Source organism: Amblyomma americanum, chromosome 3 (assembly GCF_052857255.1).
Source record: "Amblyomma americanum isolate KBUSLIRL-KWMA chromosome 3, ASM5285725v1, whole genome shotgun sequence".
Taxonomy (NCBI): domain Eukaryota; kingdom Metazoa; phylum Arthropoda; class Arachnida; order Ixodida; family Ixodidae; genus Amblyomma; species Amblyomma americanum.
The window spans coordinates 139,461,754-139,481,263 of NC_135499.1; the positions used below are offsets into that span (position 1 = coordinate 139,461,754).

Consider the following 19,510-nt stretch of genomic DNA (forward strand, 5'->3'; position numbering starts at 1 on the left):
CTTATCCTGTGTGTCAGGCTGCATGGCAATTTCTGTTTTCCAAGCAAGCAGTGAGGTGCTAGATATGAGAAGATCATTAGTGGGTACCTTAGAGATGTTAGTTGTCAACCTGTTGAACATGAAATGCATATCATCAGATTTACACTGGTCTCATGCAAATATTGTCCATCATTGGTTATCCAGCAAAGTGTCCACTTCCTCTCAAAGCATGAAGGTTCTCACATAAGCAGTTGTCAGAAAATGAAGTATGGCTGATGGAAGTGGGAATAAAACTGTCAGCCTCTTTATTTCACTACTAGCTGAGCCATGGACGTTCAGTACCAGCATGTGCTGGGAAGAGCTAATACCACTGGTACATAATGCCAGAACAGGAGCAAAGGTGGCAAAAGACTTGAAGTGAACTACAGTTGTAGTGAGAAGTGGTTCATATGCCATTTCATGCCTGATGCCGGTTTTGGCTATGATGTAGCCCACACTCTCTTCTTTCCTGCATGGGCTCAGGTAATGACTGAAGTGCTGGCAGTCCTCCAACACTGTGAACAGGCGGATGGGGCCTCTGGTCTCTTGCATCTCTGCTCCCAAACCATCTTCTCCATACTCGACTACCTAGCTGTGCGTGCCAAGATGTTCCGCTCCCCTTCAGCAGCGGGGACGTCATCATCGTCATCGCGTAAGTTGTACAATCTTTCCTTGCGTGTTTGTCTACTTGTCTGTCAAAGTGAGCTTGCATGGAGTTCCTCGTAGTGAGATTCGTGCTTGCTGTTCATCACTACTGGCACTCTTGCCATTGTGAAATTCCAATTGACCTCACAAAAAAGTCAAAGCATGCCGCTCCTGCAAAAGTGAAGCTAGGATGGGCCAAAGTTTGGCTTGTACTGCCAGCTCAAAGAGGCTTGGAGGAGCTGCTAAAAGCACGCAGAAGCCTATACTTTTACTGTATCAGGCTTGAATCACCTACATTCTATTCAATTTTCAAATTTGCCTTCTTAAATGTTACAGTGAGCTGTTTTTACTAATATTTATCTTTTTGTTTTCTCACCACTGCCTGCAGCAGATGAGAGAGTTGCTTTAGGTGATGCATAGGTCAGCATGCATTTCTAGGTGTAATTTCCATAGCAGTGTGCTGTGTACTCTCCGTACACTTTGTAGCCATCCGCTATGCTTTCCTTGTAGCCTGTATGCAGCTTCGAGGTGTTAAATCCTGTCTTTTTCTTTCTGTTTAACAAGTGTTTTTATCATCAGCAACATAAACAACTAGAAAGTATATTAAATGACTTCAGGATCATCAGCAACATAAACAACTAGAAAGTATATTAAATGACTTCAGGACTGTGGTATAACTTGGTACTGTATTGCACGCGCGCTGTTGCAGAGGGAGCAGTGCTGAGCCCTGAGGAGGCAGCTTTTGTGGCCCGTATCCCCCAGGACCTACTGGCACGGGTGTCATTCAACTGTCAGGCCTACACGCGTGCTCTCTTCCACCTTGAGGCATACCTGCACAGCTGTCCGGAACGTGTACAAGAGAACCTGCAGTTCTTACAGGCAAGTGCGCTGTGACATGTTGTGCTACTGTGCCCACATGTGCTACCTTTTGTAAAAGAAAAATGTAGCAGTTTCGTCCCACAGCATGTGGTCTATCTGTTCATGGCTCACCCCCTGATGTTTACAGTTACAGTGTGCCTGAAAGCATAGTTTATGAGCGTAAGACAGTTGGTCATTCCTTATGCTGTTAGGTTCATAGAAGTGGTCTCTTCAGTTTTTATTGCACTTAAATAAATTTAATATTGCTCTGTTTCTGAGTGGCTATCACTTTTATGAGTGCATGGCTTGTATGTGTCTTGCAGTACTTTCTGTTTTGTTTCCCCCAGTAGTGTTTATTTGAACCTGACAAAGTTGTCTTGAGCTTATCTGTCTGGGTGAAGACTGGGTGTTGGGCTCATGTAATTGCTAGTGGGTGGTCTAAGTCAGGTGGCAGGGCAGGTTGAATTAACCCACTTGTAGAGGAAGGTTGACTTTCTAGACCCTGTCAGCAAATTATACTTAATCCCCTTGACACCTGGGAATTGGATTCACAGAAGGTGAGTTTTGTTTTCGGAGCTTCGCCGCATGCCCGCGACGACGACGGGTATAAGCCGGGCATATCAGCCAGCCAGCTGAACCATTTAGAACAATTATTGCCATATTGCTGATCTCTCTTTTTTTGTTTTTCAAAGGCATCGTGCCGCTCCGGTGCCAATGTGAACCTCCCTAGCTTTCGTCCGCTTGGTACTTCCGTTATTTCAGTACGGCAAAAGTCTGCACTCAGCACGTGCTGTTCGTTGTTCACGCAGTGAAACGTCCTCAAGGGCAATGCCACATGCGAAGAACCTCTAGTGCTACTGTGTCTCATACTGTAGGAAGCCGCAGATACATTTACCATTATGGAGCAGTCTTGCTTACGGCATTTTTTCGGATAGCATGCATGAATTAAAGCATTTGACGCAACTGCGAAAAATCGTTGTCGTCACGCAGTTTTTGTCGCAAAAGCAGATGGCCATTAGCAAGGTTTTCATCAAAATAAATTTTACTTTCACACAAACGGTTTCTGGCAGTTTCGAGAGTTATTTGCTAATTTGACATTCAAATAACTGCCATTTTTTCCACTCCTTTGAAGTCTGAATTAACAAGATTTTACTGTGTTGAGTTATTCGTGTCAAAGCACTATCATTGAACAAGCAATGGGACTGACTTGATGCACACCTGTTGTGTTCATGCAACCAACATCATGGTCATTTATTTCACTAAGCAAAAAGCTGCCATAAAATGCAAGGTTATTGCCTAAAATGTACATTTTTTGTAATCTTGATAGAAATCAGTTGCTGATTTTAAAACTGAAATTCAGTCTTAGCTAGTCAGCATGCAAATTCAGTGTCTTCAATATTCAGATTTCGTTTTGCTGGTTAAGGTATGACTGCAGTAGAGTGACGCCTAATTTATTTTTGTTTGGGGCTTCTGTTAGCCTTTATTGCTGTTCTGTGATTTTTTCATCAGCATTGTTTCATCTGGACCATGTGAATCACTCTGTGCATTACAGAAAGTGTATGTGGCACTGGACGAGCCAGATGGAGTCGCTGGAGTGGCTGCAGTCCGAAACAGTCAGCCATCTTTGGAAGACCAAATCATTGAGCACCAAGCAATGGGCGAGTTTGTTTTTCACCTCTAGGTTGCTAGGTTGCTGGTGTGCGTGTTTGCACCCTTCAGTCTAACCCACTGCAATGGCTTAGTGGCTACAGCATTCAGCTGCTGAGCACAGAGTGACGAAATTGAACTTCAGCCATGGTAGCTGCATTTTAATGAAGGAAGAATGCAGAAATCCCCACTACTGTGTGATGTCAGTGCACACTAAACAGCCCCTATGCGGTCAACTCTAATCCAAAGCCCTCCACTATGGCCGCTCTCTTTCCTGCTCCTCCTTCATCCCTTCCCTCATGACACGGTTCAGGTGCTCACCACAAGTGAGACAGCCGCTCTAACCACCCTGCACACTGCACAGCATTTTAGTTTGAACAATTGGCTTGGGATTGTGACCGTTGCCTGGTGGTCTCAAAAGAATTTTGGTAGCTTTAATCTAGTGTCACAGTTGTAGTAGTTCAGGCTTCAGCATCTGTGGTTTTTATTCTTTGGCCTACAGTGGCTTGATAAGTGATGCTATGTCATTGTGCAGGGAAGCTCCAGGATGCCCTCGCATGCTATGAGCGGGCACTGAGGCTGCCGACATCTCAGGTTTCCTACCACCAGGGGCTGCTGAGCTGCCTGCTTGGCCTGGACCAACCCAGCACTGCACTCACGCATGCTTCGGGCCTGCTGGCTGAGAGGTGCGCGTTTCCACCTTGTAACAAGCACCTTGCTTCGCATGTCAGAGCAATAAAGATGTGGAAAGAGATTCAGCAGCTTCTCCCAGCAAGTATTGGTTTATAATTAAAGAACACTAAAGTGAATTTTAATTGTGGCTGTATTTTGTGGAATAAGTTGTGTGAGACATTTTTGGTCGTTTTGTCATGCTGCAGAATTTTTATGTGTTTCCAAAGCACGAGGAAAAGATTACCATTTCATGCAAAAAAAAAAAACAATCCGAGAGTTTTAGCATGCTGGAGACATGGGCGTAGGCGTAAGGCCAATTAGAGAGTTTTAGAATACCGGAGGCAGGAGCATAGATGTAAGGCCATTTAGAGATTTTTCGCACACTGGAGACAGGAGCATAGACGTAAAGATATAAACTACTGCACATGACATAGTGCTAACATTTCAAGCTAACATGACCAGACTGACATGTAATTCATGTCAGTTTGGTCATGTTAGCTCAAAGTGTTGACCTAATCAGCCCTTCATGACGAAGTTGCACCAAGCAGATGACTCCTGCCACAATGAGTACTACTATAATCTAAAGTAAAACTCTTGTTTGGGCTAGTTGGTTCGTGGTGCAAGTATTATGAAAGCAGAAAAGACACACAAAGGTGCTGATCCTGTCGTTTGTGTGTCTTTTCTGTTCCCATTGGTCACTCTATCTTGATATTACTTTCACAATCTAAAGCTTACCTTTTAGAATTTCATGATGGCTTCATGGATTATCTCGTCAGTGATTTTGAGAGTGCAGTAGTTACAGGCAGCCTCACTAAAGATGCCTTTCTTGGTTCAGCAATTATATGTCTTAAAAAAAATGCAGGTGAAACTCGGTGAACACAGTTCTCTAGAACCTTCGAACTTATTTTGGAAAAAAAGTAATTTGTTAAATTGTTTTTAGTGGTCCTTATTGCAGACCTCTTGAAATAGTGTGCACCATTCTTGGGGCTTGGAGTTGTCCTGCAGATGAAATAGTAACTAGGCTCATGATGGTGATAAGTCATTAATACTTGCAGTTTCATTTCTGTTCAATGCGGCAATATTGATTTAGGCTGCACAGTGCCACCTCGAGCCACATAACAGCTTTGAACGTTTTGTACAAACAAGCTACGAAGTAATGTGCAGTGTTTAGAGCATGCAGTGATGTACAGACTTCACACTAAAAAAGGAAAGAGCAGTATGCCTATATTATGCCCAGATGTAAATACTGTTTGGTTTTAGGTCACTCACCCCCCTGAGAAGGATCTGTGATGATTAAAAAAAGCAATAAAAGAAGTACTGTAGGCCTGGCATATTGTTCTCCACTGACGACCCTTACAGCTGATTGCCTTTTTTATGTTTTCTTTCTTGCTTTTGCATCGTAAGGAGCGACTGGCTACCGGGTGTAATTGAGTACCAAGTGGAGGCAGCCTGGCGGCTTAGCAGCTGGGACTCTCTGCAGAAATTTTTGCACACTCAGGTCGGCCCATCTTTTTGCTGCTTGACCAATATTGTGGAACCACTGCCGTGGCCACTTTTCTCAATGCATTATTGCTCTCTTTCCACAGGACTCAGTCCTACAAGATTCAGGGAACAGCTGGAGCTCCTGGGGAGTGGCCACGGGACGGCTTCTTCTAGCTGCTCACAGCTTAGTAAGTATCCGCTAGCGCACTATTTGCTATTTATTTATTTTTTGTAACTGAGTACATAATGTGGCAAAGGAAAACCCATATAGGCATCCCCACATTTGCCGCATCAGTAAAAAGCGCCACATTGTGGACTACTTCAATTTGTGTTTCTGCTTCTAGCTATGAAGCCATGTTTAGTGACCATTATTTGGCATGTTGCTTATCTCATTACCATTAGATGTCTTTAATAGTATTTTTGGTTAAATAGTTGTGCAATTTGTTATTGTTTTCTTTTCCAATTTTTTTTTTCAGATACTAAATTATGTTTACTTCAGTTCAGTCTGTTACAGACTAACTGCAGATGTACACACAAAAGGGGCTTTCCACGTGTGACTAGGGCCTGTTTTCTGGGGAAAGAAAGTACAAAGAAGTGTTTCGCTGAACAACAGAAGCCAACCCACCTGTGCAACAAATAAAATGACACTGAGATACTGTAAACTATAATTTTGGATTGTCATTTCTAGAATTTGAGGATGTAGATTGATAGTAGAAGGTATCTGGTACTCTATTGTCTGAAAACCATAATTAGTGCTTACTTTTGGAACTTGGTATTGTGATGTGGAAAACCATAGGCTATCCGCATATTTTGCATATTTAGATACTGCTCTGGAAAAACGTGTTTGTTACGTTGAACGAAGTTCCTTATATAAATAGATAGCTTCGTATCTCTTCAGTAATGAGTAATTGGTACTTTAGAAAGATTCCTGAAGTGGACTTCGTATGGAACAGGTTTGCATTGGCTCATATTGCTCTCTTCTTTAAGATGCTGGTTGGGAATAGTGGCAGGTCCCCCTACAAGCAATCCATAGTAATTTGCAAGAGTAATTCAGAGAATAACGAAATGGTATTCTTGCTATCTCAGGGATGGAACTACAGAATCTATTAATTGCGCCAATGGAGCAAGCAGTTTTTGTTCTAATGTAGTCTACATGTTGCGACTAGATTGCATTATTACATTATCATTGTCATCAAAAATTACTCCTAAAAATTTTATTGATGTTTCTCATTCAAGCAGTGTATTACTAAATCTGAGGCTCATGTCGTCATTTTTAAAAATTTTTTGTGCTAAAGACAACATTTATTGTTCGTATCTGACGTAACTGACAATATATATTCTGACAATCCTCTCATAATGGTTTGGATCCATCATTATTAAAAAGCAGTTTTTGTAATTAGAGCACCTGGTTATGTGATTCAGCAATGTTAAGTTCCCCCGTGGCCATGATGCTGATTTTCTACACCACTAGGCAGTGATGTCATTCTTTGCTATATGTCGCATGGACATTAGTTCTTGCTTTGTTTCTAAGAAAATGAGGATATGTGGAATGGGTTTTACGCTCTGTAGTAAACATGGTACTCTGTTCTTTGGACATATCTCTCTTGGTTTGCTGTTACCTCAATTCGGTGCTCGTCAGCCAAAAGCAGTTATTGGGAATTTGGCTTTCATTGGTGGCGGCCATTTATGGTATTGTTTTGCTTGTTGCAACTGTAAATGCGTGGCCTTCCCTTCCACACTGTAATTTTTTGGTGAAATGGGGAGTTTAATGCATCATATAGTCATAACTAGGCAAGAAGATGATAAGGTAAGGTTTATTTGGGTGTGGATCCATGTGAGAAAGTGTGCTTATGATACTCTCTTTTAAACTGCTATTTTCTGCACAGAGTGCCAATGAGTAGGATTTATTTGTTGTTACAAGGAGCTGTTCATATAACAGCATGTAGGTTCAGTTGCTATGAAAATTAAAGACAGTGGTGGTGTCATAGTGCTGTCTCTTTTGACTCTGCATTGTTCCTGTTTGGTGCCTTTTGTTTGGGCAGCTGTCCACTGAATGCGTTAATGTAGAGGGTCCCTTGGTGTTGTGCAATTAAATTTTCTTTCTATTAATTTCTCTTTTGGTTTTCATTTAGCTATTTTCTTTTTACATCTTCTATTAGCTTCCCTCAGCACTTGGTTTTCTTTCTTCTTTTTTGCAAAACTAGGATGAAAATGCATTCTCTGAAAGCCTGGCCCAAGCTCGCAGCCACCAGACTAGCCCCCTTGCAGCTGCTGCAATGGAGCAGGAGGCCTACCAGAGGGGCTATCGTTATGTTTCCAGGTGTGTATCACTGTGCTAAATTTTTTAGCCGGGAAGTTTAGACCCAGAACTTTGCAAGTTTGCATCTTTTAGCATTATGCTGTGACATTTTTCTTGTGTTATTTATGAATATTGATATTATTTGACATTTACTGCCCCCTCGGAAAAACATGAATTGTCATTTGTTTTTAAGCCTAGCTATGCAGAGACGAAGGGCGAAGGGAGTGAGATGAGTGCTGACTCTCCAACTGAAGATTTATTAGTGTAAACAGTTACCGACTGATTTTTCAGACTCAGCGGGACCCGAGAAATGGTCCAAATAATTGAATAGTCTGAAAAATACCTGAACTAAAATTCACTTTATTGAGATAAAGTTGGCTTGAAAAATGTGCTAATATTGACGTGTATTTGAGTTGGAATCATGTTTCAGTGATGTCAGGATTGTGCGGAACACCTCACCTTATCGATACTGGTTGCACAACCAGCAGGTCACATCGCGAACAATGCCATAAACAAACGAGCAATTCGATGCTGCCACGCTGCTATGCACCCCCACTGCTTTTTGCTCTGTACGTGCATACTCCATGTGATTTCGGCAGATATACGTGTGCGAGGCAAGGCAAGGACGTGTTGTTTACCGAGCAAAAATGTGCTAGGTGGACTGAGAGAGAGAGCACGCAAGAAGCATCAGGTACCAATGACGTCACTCCCTCGCACTTCCTTGTTCCTTTTTGCACAGGTGGCAGCAGTGTCTGAGCTCCTGTTGTCGTGTTATCAGCATGATCGCGCACTTATCTTCATGGGCCATGTTTCTTGCCCTGCCATCACTACACGGGACCATGGTACACGAGATCTTAGAAGGAAGAGTATTCTATGCCATTGCGTTTAGTGGCAACAGTGAAACAAACAAATCGCGACGCGTGCCCAAACCAATTCATAAAGACTCATTCTTTGTTGGTGAAGAGTCGACTGGACTGGAACAGCGATGCCCACCGCAACTTATTTCAACCTAAAAAAAAGAAAATAACTTTTGGGCTCTACAAAATCTGAAATATCGGTCATGAAATGTACACGTCTCGAAGGCATGTGTGTGGTTATTCTGCAACAAAATCTGAACTATTGCACAATCCGAGTAATTGGAGTCCAAAAAATCTGATCAGCTATTGTGCGATCACAGCAATGGTGCACTTGGCCTAAAGGTGCGAGATCTTTTTTATTTTTGCCCTTAGTACAAGCAACTGTAGCTGCGAATATTTATATTTTTCTTGTTTTTCAAATCAATGCACAGTTGAGAGTCAACACTTGTCTTGTCTTACTCCCTTCATCCTTCGTCTTTGTGTTGTTCACCTCGAAAATGTTGTACCAACTAGCTCAACTTTCTGTTCTACTTGATCGCAGTTCATACTTCATGCTGCTACATAAATGTGGGTGATATTAAACTCATGGTATTGATTCCAGGAGAAAGAGAAGACTAGGCGGTGAGATCAAGATCTTAGAGGTGCTTTTCCACTAAGTGGACAACAGCCAAGGGGTCAGCATGAGCCACCAAGGCCAGCCACGCTTGCCAGTGGGGAGGAACGGGCTCCTATGTCTGTGCTATTTATGGGGATATTGACATGGCTGTCATTATTATTGTTTTAGGTTTTGTAATTTAAGTTAACATGTCAAAGTACTGCCAGGTACAGTGTTGTGCTGTCGTAGGCACCTTATGGCGCACTGTGTCTTGCAGGTTGCACATTTTGACTGAGGTGGAGAAGGGTTTTCGCGTGTTAGTTGACATGGAGTCTGGCTGTAGCCGCGATGAAAAGCTGGCTATGCTTACTTCACTGCTTGACATATGGAAGGCTCGTGAAGGCCTTGTTCAGGTGAGTGGAATGTGCTTGACTTGTGTTAAAACTAGGAGTGTGTGAATATTCGAAATTACGAATATGAATCAAATGCGTTTGTTAATCGGTTCTTTAATTTGAGAAATTGATATTTGAGAATTTCCAAATATTCAATAAACCTAAGCGCAGCCATAGGGTTACAAAGATAAGCTACCACAAAGCTTCTGTGGAAGCTGTGTAGCTTTCCTTTGTAGCCATTTGGCAGCACTTAAGTGGATGCAACTACAACCCTTACTACAAATCTACTCTACCTTGGGGGATTCTCCTATACATTGGACCAACACTGTTCCCACTTCGAGTTATTGATCAATTTGCTCTCACCCTACCATTGCTAGCTGTCCCGGTTAGCACAGTTGGTAAAGTGGCTGCCCTGGTGAGGCGGTGGTCCCAGGTTGGAACCCTGGACCAGGACGAATCTTTCTTTAACTTTAACTGCGATGTTTCTTTGGAAGCTGTATAGCTTTCCTTTGTAGCCATATGGCTGCGCTTCGGTGGACGCTAACGAGTGATTACTTCCTTATTACAGCTCTTGATCGCATTCACATTTAATGCCGTCTTTGTTTTAAACTTGGAAATGCTGTCAAGTAATATGCAGGCACATCCAGTTTGCAGGTGTAGCTTTTGCATTCAGTACTTCTGAATTACCTCTTTGCGTCACTGCTAGTCAGTCTTGCAGGCCGGTAGCTACTTGAATTGCTTACGTCTGTCTCTGTGCAGCTGTTAAAGCCGCGCTTCTTTTAGTTCACATCACAAGAGATATAGGAACACATAGGAACACATGGCGTCCTCTGGCCACAGTAACTAATTTTGAGGCCTCCGAAACAAGCACATAGCTTGCAGACAAAGTGAAGCCTCAGTGCATGAGATCACAATGTCATTCTGCAGTGACTGGAATACTAAACTTAGATTTAATTTTGCACCTTGTGAGCAAGAGACGTGTCAATCGTGTCACGCAGTGTTCTCCACTTCTGCTGAAGCCGCTGTGGAATGTGCGACGAGCACTGCTGAGCATTGCCAGGAGAAAGCACCACGACCTGGAGGATGTCCTCCAGACAGAGCTGGCCAAGTGTTGGCTGCAGAGTGCCAAACTGGCGAGACAGTGAGCATCTTTTAGATTCATGTCTTTGTACCTGGTCATCAGCAGCGACATTCCTATAGGACCAGTCAGATATGCTTGCATAGAAAAGTTCCGGTGGACAAGCTGCCACTGTGTGTAGCACCTTGCTCATAATATAGTACAGCTGACTTCCTTTAGCTTAAAAGAAATAAGATGTTTAATGATCTATGCTTGCATGTCTTGGACAGAGATGTTCAGGGACTGAGGCCAACGATGATTTAACTTGAAGCTTTGCTTGAGAGAGGACATTATTTTTTCTTGCGAAGACAGTGGCAAATAGTGGCAACCGGATGTTGCTATGTGTGTGGGTATTGCAGTATGGCAACTACAGCACTCATTTCCGAGGAACATGAGAAATATTTCAGCTGAACAAAAGCTTCATTTGCTTAATTTCTTACTTTGAACTTCAAATAATATTAACTGATGTTGCATGTTGCACTAGGGTAGAATTAACTGAAGTTAAATGCAATTGCTTTAGAATGCACAATGCCACATGTTATAGCAATTCTAGTAAAGACATCAAGACGATTAACATTGCGTTTAGACTCTTTTGGACGGATTCATTTGGCACACTTTGCATTAGTATTGATTTCTGCATTTCTTGACTGATTTCAGCATGCATAATCTTTTTCTGTACCTTTCAACACCTCAGTTTATTGTATGGTGTAGTGATTGGCTTAGTTTGTCGTCCAATGATTAAAACAATTTCCACTTGGAATAGCTTAAGAAGTAACTAGCACTATTTCATGAGTACTGAGGTAGGCTTAAAGCATAAACATTTCACAATTAAAGACATCTGTTAAATTCCTGAACATGTAATTTGCTTCCTTACTTCTGCATTTGCATATAAAGCTGTGAAGTTCGGTGACTTGCGATACACTCTGGGCACGTTGCAGATAATTGTAACCGTTTTCTTGCAAAAGGCATGTACACGCCTCTATCTGGCCTTGTGATTGCTCTGTGATTAATTTGTGGATCCTAGAAATATCTTTTAGAATCCTAGTGGGATTTCAAATGCTTGCATGAGAACCATTGGATAAGGTTGTGTAGACGGAAAACTTTATGCAAACCACAGAGTTTTTGCCACAGGCATGGAATCTGTCCCTTCTTGCTTACACCAGGAATGGGCACCTGCAGCAGGCCTACAGCTGTCTCTTGGAAACTGAGGGGTGTGATTTACCCGACATCTTCCTTGAAAAAGCCAAGTGGCTCTGGGCAAAGGTAAATGAAAGCTGATCATAGCTTTTTGCAGACTAGTGCTTCCAGATAACAAACCAGTGACACTGAAGAACTGAAAATGCTGCTTGCAGGGTGAAAGGGAACGAGCCCTTTCGGAACTCCACCGTGGCATTGAGCGTCATTTTCCTAGCTGCAGTTCGGAGAGCAGCAGCGATTCTTCTTCCACCCCTGAAGAACGCTTCGCATGTGCAAAGGTTGGCTTTTGGCTAGCTGCTTTTAAGAATAATGCATTAACTGTAATAAAATGTATGCTGTTCATACTGTTTTGCCCAGCATGACCAAAGAAATACTATGTGCAGACTGTCTTGGCCGTTGTGCATGCAGATATCTTGCTAGCGTAAAGATGAGCGGGGCTTGTGAAAATTTGATGTTTATTTCTTCAACTGTGCACTGAAAAGAGGCCAGGATATGTGGAAGATCCATATTGACTGTTAGGTAAAAATAAACTGTCGTGAATATGTGGTGCATCTTCTTATAGTGTGTGCACAGTTGTCCCTGAAAGGACAGTGCACATGTCCCATTGTTGCAGAAACAGTGTCACTAAAGGGTGATGAAGCAGAGTAAGCAAAGATAGTCACTTACTCAGACTGGCAAAGGACAGGGTTAATTGGAGAGACATGGGAAAGGCCTTTGCCCTGCAGTGGGTGTAGTGATGATGATGATGATGATGAATTTTTATGGCACAAGAGCAACTGAGGCCAAAGAGCGCCATGGCACAAGGTATTTTCGATTTCTCAAGATGGGGTCAAAGACCCATTTCCCAAGCATTTCACCCTATGTAAGCCGAGCACCAGACAATGGGTGTAGTCAGGCTGATGATGATGATGATGGTGAAGTTTAGGCTGTTGTGGGCACTTTAAAGTCATGAGTGTTCTGGTTTTCTGTTGCTTTAATAGTAAAGAACATACTAAATAGTTTCCACTCTGTGCCATCAGATGGCACCTCTGTGTACACCTTCGTCAGTTCCTCTGTTTTCATGCAGTGTCACTTCGTCATCTGCTTGTACTCATAAGCCTGCAGATGGTTATCCCTGCTGTACCTCTCTGTGCACTGCAATAGGCACTGTCTGCCAACAGAACTTGAGCGTTGCATACATACTGCTGTTAGCTCTCTTGAAACAAAATGGAAAAGGAGGCTGGCTCTTTTGGTACCCAGGCACGCCTGCTCCTGGCACGCTACAGTGAGGAGTCCGCAGCTGTGGAGAGCACACGTCTAGCCTTCCTTTACAAGAGCGCGGCCCGGGCGTGCACCACCTGGGAGGATGGCCTGTTTCATTTCGCCAAGTATTGCGACACCATGCTGCCCCTCAATGAGAAGCCGGAGAAGAAAGCGTATGTGGCCTTTTCCTTTATCTCTTCATGTGGAGGTTTTTGCATGTGCCTTGTGTATGTTCACTTTTGCTTCTGTTTGTACAGCGAGTTTGAACATTTTCAGAGCACAGGATTAAAAAAAATAACATGCACATACACACATAGTTTCCCTGGAACATGTGCATGCATTGAAGAGTTGATTGGCTTTATCTACACTTGTCTGTGCTGCACCAGTGCAGTGTACCACTTTATTCCACACTGTGCCTCAAGGCCATTAGGAGGTGTTGCTTTTCTGAAGTTTTGATCATTTTTTTTCAGCCACCTGTCTAAATACAGCTTAGTGCATTCTGAGAAACTTGAATATTGCAGGATGCAATAATTCAAAAAGTATCAGGTGCATGGTCTGGTTAAGTGTTGCTGTGTTAAGACCTGTACAGCAAGACTTAACTGTTAAAGCAAGGAACACTTTCTCAGAGACATTTTTTCCCTCTTCATAGAAGTTTTTCTAGCTTGGGGGGGGGGGGGGGGGGGGGGGGGCATTAAAAGGGGTTTCATCTGTTAAAGATCTCATCCAGTGTATCTTACCAAATTGAGCCATCTTGGTCATCTAAACTTGAAGGAACTTCTTTGGACCCACTTTTGTGACTGGTGTGGGACCTTCTCTGAGAGAAAGCATAAGGCACAGTAACTGTCATGTGATTCCTCCGCCCTAGGTCTGGTATCATTGTGAAAGACTGATTACTATGTGCCACGCAGACCATCTGTCCTAGATTCATTGGAATTTTTTTCGCAGCATTCCAAGCTTCTTGACTTGGAAGGGATACAGTTGCCGCCAGCTAATTTTCCATAGCATAGCAAGCACCTTTTAGGTACTCTATCCCTGCCTGTTCGCAGTGCCATTATTACTGTGGCAAAAAATTACAGACTAGTTTAGTTCGTAAAGTGTCACTTATGCATTAATGTGCATTCTACACAACAGTACAAATACTTGAAACCAACATAGGTTTGGCAATATGCTGTTTTTTTTTTTTTGCTCGCGTGCAGGGACACGATGGTGCATGTGGTGCGGCATTACGGTGAATCCCTGCGTTACGGCTGCCAGCACATGTACCACTCTATGCCACGTATGCTGTCCATCTGGTTCGACCTGGGCTCCCAGGTGGCCGAGATGGGACGCGCACGTCGCGTTCAACCAGAGCTCAGCAAACTCGAAGGATACCTCAAGACCATGACAGACAGGGTGCGCATGTGACTTTTTTTTCAATGCTGCCTTCCCGTTATGCGAGCCAGCTGATTGCACTGTGATTTTCACCATGTCAGCACTGTTGCTCAGGGTGGTGGTTAGCGGTAGTTATTATAGCTGTATAGGTATCCAGGTAACCTACTTCGCGATAAACAGGGTTGGCATCATTGTAAGTCATGACCACATACGTTTATCCACTGGAAGATGAGTGTTTCTCAGGTGGACTATTGATTCATTGTTTGATTTCACATTTGTTTTAAGGTTTTCACAAACATAAAGATAACCATGACATGCTTAAAACTGCTGGGAATAGCTAAATCAGTCTGCTAGAATCATCTAAAGCAGGGGTTCTCAATATTTTTAATGTTGGGAGGATGCCAACAGGTTTTAAAAGGGGCTGAGGGATCCCACATGGTCATTGCTTGCATCCCTTCGTGCCCGACATGCATACAAAAAAAAATGTATGCAGACACATTTCAGCTCAAGAAATGCCCATATTCTATTAATAATCTCTGGCTGTACAGTGGAACAGCCTGCAGTTAACAATTACAGTGTGATGTAGACAAAAATTAAACTGGGTAAAGAAAAGATGGGGTTGAGGCATGCATGGATATAGGTGCTCGGGAAACCCCAAAAATCATTACAAGGAACCCTGGGGTTCCAATTTGAGCCCAATTTGAGAACTCTTGATCTAAAGAAATAATTTACAGAAGCATCTCATCCATATGTGTGCATGTTCTTTTTTTTTTTTACATGCTCATATATGCCATCCTTCCATGTTTTCCCAGGTGCTGGACACACTCCTGAACCAGCTGCCACCATATTTATTCTTCACTGCACTGCCACAACTCATCTCCAGGATCTGCCACTCACACGAGCGGGTCGCAGCGAAGTTGAAGGTGCCTGCACATATGTTGTTCATTTATTTATTTCCAAATTGCTCACGTTCACCTGTGGCTGAAAGTAGTGCTATGGTAGTCTCACCCCTTGTGGCATGGAGCTCATGGGTTCTCTTGTCAGCATTCTTTGCCCCTTTTTCTCTGGCATTTTTTACACAGGAGATCATTGCTCGGCTGCTGGCTACATATGCACCACAGGCAGTGTGGATGATGATTGCAGTGTCCAAGGTTAGTCTTCTGTACTCTGGTCAGTCCTGAAAGTATTTCTGCCAGTCTTTTATTTTGTTTTGGCTTCTGCCTTTAGTTTTAGTTCTAGCCTGACTCTTATAGTACTGCTTTGGCTCATGCTGTCAGTGTATGCATTATTATGTTGATAAATACTGTTGCCTTTAGTGTCTTAGAAGCATTCGAGTAATCAAAATTTTGTAGTAAAATTCATGGAAGCATGTGAAGACAATTCAAGAGCTGAAGGAAATACGTGCCAATATCCATCATTGCACGATAAATTTATATATTTTTATTTGTTTGTTTATTTATTTATTTATTTATTTATTTATTTATTTATTTATTGTGTGGGCAATACATGGTACTTCCCGTGAAGCAGGACAAAAGGAGATAATTACTCTCCTGACAAGGCCCTGGCCCCACTGGGCGCAACAGCAGGGGGTACAAAATGCATGTAACCAGTGCATGTACAACTGGGTACAACAATCATCACCGTACAAAAAGTACACATGACACTTTGTACACAAAAGAAATCGGAACACAATAACCTTGCAACTAGTACATATCTGGGTTAGTCATCATCTTCATATTATTTGAAGTGAAAAGAAATTGTGGCCTGGTCCTTGGCTTATCTGGGTTAAAATGCTTGGAAAATGGGTCTTTGACCCGATCTTGAGTAATCGAAAATACCTTGTGCCATGGCGCTCTTTGGCCATAGACGCCCTTGTGCCATAAAAATCCATAATCATCACCATCAAGAAATTGTATTTTGCGTTTGAAAGCTCACAGATTTTCGCATATTATTGCGATCTCGAGGATGTCTGGATAATTATTACATAATTCATGATTTGGTGATCACATGTCTGTTAAGCATAATTTGTCCGTGGTTTTTCTACAATAATGAAAGTCCTACGCAAATTGTGACCACTGTATCTATTCAGATAATGACGAGCAAATCTAATAGAATTGCTGGGTGCTTCAGAAAATATGTACACAGATAGTTTGTTTGTATATTTTGTGAAAATTTAGGATATTATGTGTTGTCATGAATGTTGCAATGTCCATATTTTCTTTGTATAACATTCTAAATCAAATTTATACTTGAATTGCAGCTCCATAATGAAACTGCTATAGTTGGATAGAACTCAAGACTGAAGTGGAGACAGTTCTTCAAAGGAAACCCTTTAACCAGCAGTGTCGACCTATTGTCATTATGTTGCAGTCATCTGCATTGTACCTTTTAGTGTGTGACTGCCAGTGACCATAGCAGATGTAAGGTGGTTGATCACGTCATGACAATAGGGTGGTGCCATTGGTTAGAGGGCCTCCTTTGAGGAGCATTTTCCAGTTTGTTCTTAAATTGTCTCCAACTGTACATGCTAATCACTAGCGCTCAAATTGCACAACATATATTTGGGTTACAGAATCGATCAATAACCCTTAGTGGTCAAATACTGCAGTTAACAACTCTTGCAATTAGGTGGCTGATATGCTTTCACATGCAGATCGTGTACATCAGTAGCTAGCAGCAAATGGCATTGGTTAGGAATAGGAACAATGCTGTGTACTATGATCGCAACCCTGGTCACCAGCCGACCATATAGCAGCCGTGCTGTTAGCTTTCCTACTATGAGTTTCCCGGGACATCACAGGGTTTAAACAGCATTTTCAATTTCGAACTTTCAAAAAAATACATGAGAGGTTCACCAGCATTGATGTCTAGTTATATGTCCATGCTTGCGAATGAGACCGTAATATGACACATATTTTTGGTGGACCTCATTAGGCCTGCATATGTCCCTCATGTTTTTTTTCTTTGTTACATGCACGAAAAATATTAATTACCTACTTGCCAGTATGTGATACCTTGCTGTTTAGTTGAAAAGATGAATGTGGTGTGAGTAAAAGGAGGGCTTTTATTTTGCGCAGTTGTAAACATTTCTAACAAAGCAGATTAAATGTCCAATTATTGCAAGGTCAGTTATGTATTCTTCCTTCCACTGCTGGTGCCCATCTATTTTCTTATTTTTCACCCCATTTGTCTGTGTTGAACCTGTGTGTAATTTAGAAATGGGATGACAATTGGGTGGATGGGCACCGTCCAATGGAAAAGGGACACCAAGCTTCTTTGATGAGGTGGTAGTTCCACCTAACACAGGAGGGAGAGAGAGGGAGAGGGAAGTCTGTTACACAAAGCCTGATGTTTGGTGCTTATAGCACTATCGAAAGCCGACTGTATTGGAGCACCCCTGTGTTACTCCTACCATGAAGTATGATCAGCATACTGCGCCAGACTTGACTGTTTTCAGCTCTTACCTGACAGCTGAAAGTGGCGGGTCACGTCCCAAGTCCCTCTCGCTGCCACAGCTCCCCTTATCCAGCGTGTCCTTCAAATGCTGGATAAGAAGTAGCCAGAGATGAGCCTATGGCAGCAGGGTAGTGCTAACTGGCAGCAAGACTGTGATTTTAATAAATAAGAAGTTCAAATTCAGCCAGTCTGAATTGACGGGGTTTCACTGTTGCTGGGCTGTGGCCCACAGAGGCAATGCAATGGTACATTTAAGGCTAGTATTGCAAGCAGTGAACAAATTCTGGCTAACTTGTCAATGTGTTCGTTAAACTTGTGCAGTCCTCGTACCCAATGCGGGTGCAGCGTTGCAAGGAGGTGTTCCAGCTGGCACGACATCAGAACTCAACCCTGGCCAAGTTCCTGAACGACACCCTTGCCCTGTGCGATATGCTGCTCGAGCTGTGCAACCGTCCTGTCGGGGAGACACATGTGCTCCTAATCTCGGCACAGGTCAAGGACCTGCACAAGATGCTGGAGCAGCCGTGAGTTTCCTGCTGGGAGAGCATCGCTGTGCTCCTTTTTGTGCTCAACATGTAACGCTGCCAAAGCTGGCTCACCTTTTCGAAAGCACTGGCTGCGTACAGACCCACATAGTAGCTTGTAATCGGTGCATTTTGAAAGCAGGAATGCACGGCACTAAAAAACATGGCCAACAGGAGAGAACAGCACGGACATGCGCAGTTCATGCTGTTCTGTCCTGTCATCCTCATTTCATCGTTAGTAGCTGGTCACCTGTTCAAAGGACTTAGAACACTACCAGGCCACTGTGTGATCAGATATGTAATAATCTTAGTTACGTTTTAAGCTTTATTAGTCTTTCATTGTTAGCCCCACTCTCTTCTGCACCACTTATCACTGACAGTTGCCGAAGTGGTGTTGCCTAGGTGATGATTACTAAAGTGGTAATTGGCATTGGCACAATAAAGAAGTCAGTTTGCCGTCATCAGACTGTTGAGGCTGATGACACTGTCATATCTTGGATGAAGTTTCATGTCTTACAAGTCATTGTGTGGCCTGTGACTTGTTCGAAGAGGTGTCCATGGAGTCATCAGTAGCACCTGCAGACATGACAAAAATGAAGGCTGATTTCTTTTGCAATGCGGCCGCGCAATCCACAAAACCACTTGCACTGCCATGTTCTCAGGAACTTCAGCCATATCCTGCTGCCTCTGCAGTCGGCAACCTCGGTGTCCCTCCCCAGCAGCGGGGCACCCAGGGACCACAAGCCATTCCCTCAAACACCCGTTCACCTGGTCTCCATCAATGACCGGGTGGGCTCCCCTTTTTTTTCTCTTACTCTGGCTGAAGCACGCCATGCAGTATTTTGCTGCTCTACTTGCCGCCAAATATCCTTGTTTATCTGGGAAAACTTAAGGGCTGGCTGTACAAAGGAAAAATTGGAGCCAGGAATGCCTTGTGCATCATGATGGTTATTATTGTCCTTGATTGTGCAGTGTGCAATTTTTTGTTTTTTAATGGTAATCTTATAAAAATTTTCTTATTTCTTTTCTTCCTATCTTGTCTCTCTCTTTGGCACACAGCTTTATTTTTAATCTCAGCCATCCTTGACCTCGCTGGTATGTACTGCACTCCAATGTGTGGTGGTTTTGGTGATTCCCT

The 19,510-nt window shown here is 42.9% G+C and overlaps 1 protein-coding gene across 1 annotated transcript in view; it reads left to right on the top strand.

Annotated features, from left to right (window-relative positions):
- mei-41 (ATR serine/threonine kinase meiotic 41) overlaps positions 1–19,510 on the top strand; it is an 84,427-nt gene that overhangs the window by 50,553 nt on the left and 14,364 nt on the right. The window contains exons 36-52 of the mRNA XM_077658011.1: positions 502–670; positions 1,373–1,542; positions 3,074–3,179; positions 3,704–3,854; positions 5,245–5,338; positions 5,427–5,510; positions 7,527–7,642; positions 9,351–9,486; positions 10,464–10,606; positions 11,746–11,845; positions 11,935–12,057; positions 13,019–13,194; positions 14,218–14,413; positions 15,205–15,315; positions 15,475–15,543; positions 18,170–18,372; positions 19,035–19,161. Of these exons, the coding sequence (XP_077514137.1) occupies positions 502–670; positions 1,373–1,542; positions 3,074–3,179; positions 3,704–3,854; positions 5,245–5,338; positions 5,427–5,510; positions 7,527–7,642; positions 9,351–9,486; positions 10,464–10,606; positions 11,746–11,845; positions 11,935–12,057; positions 13,019–13,194; positions 14,218–14,413; positions 15,205–15,315; positions 15,475–15,543; positions 18,170–18,372; positions 19,035–19,161 (2,274 nt within the window). The remainder of the gene's footprint in view (positions 1–501; positions 671–1,372; positions 1,543–3,073; positions 3,180–3,703; positions 3,855–5,244; positions 5,339–5,426; positions 5,511–7,526; positions 7,643–9,350; positions 9,487–10,463; positions 10,607–11,745; positions 11,846–11,934; positions 12,058–13,018; positions 13,195–14,217; positions 14,414–15,204; positions 15,316–15,474; positions 15,544–18,169; positions 18,373–19,034; positions 19,162–19,510) is intronic.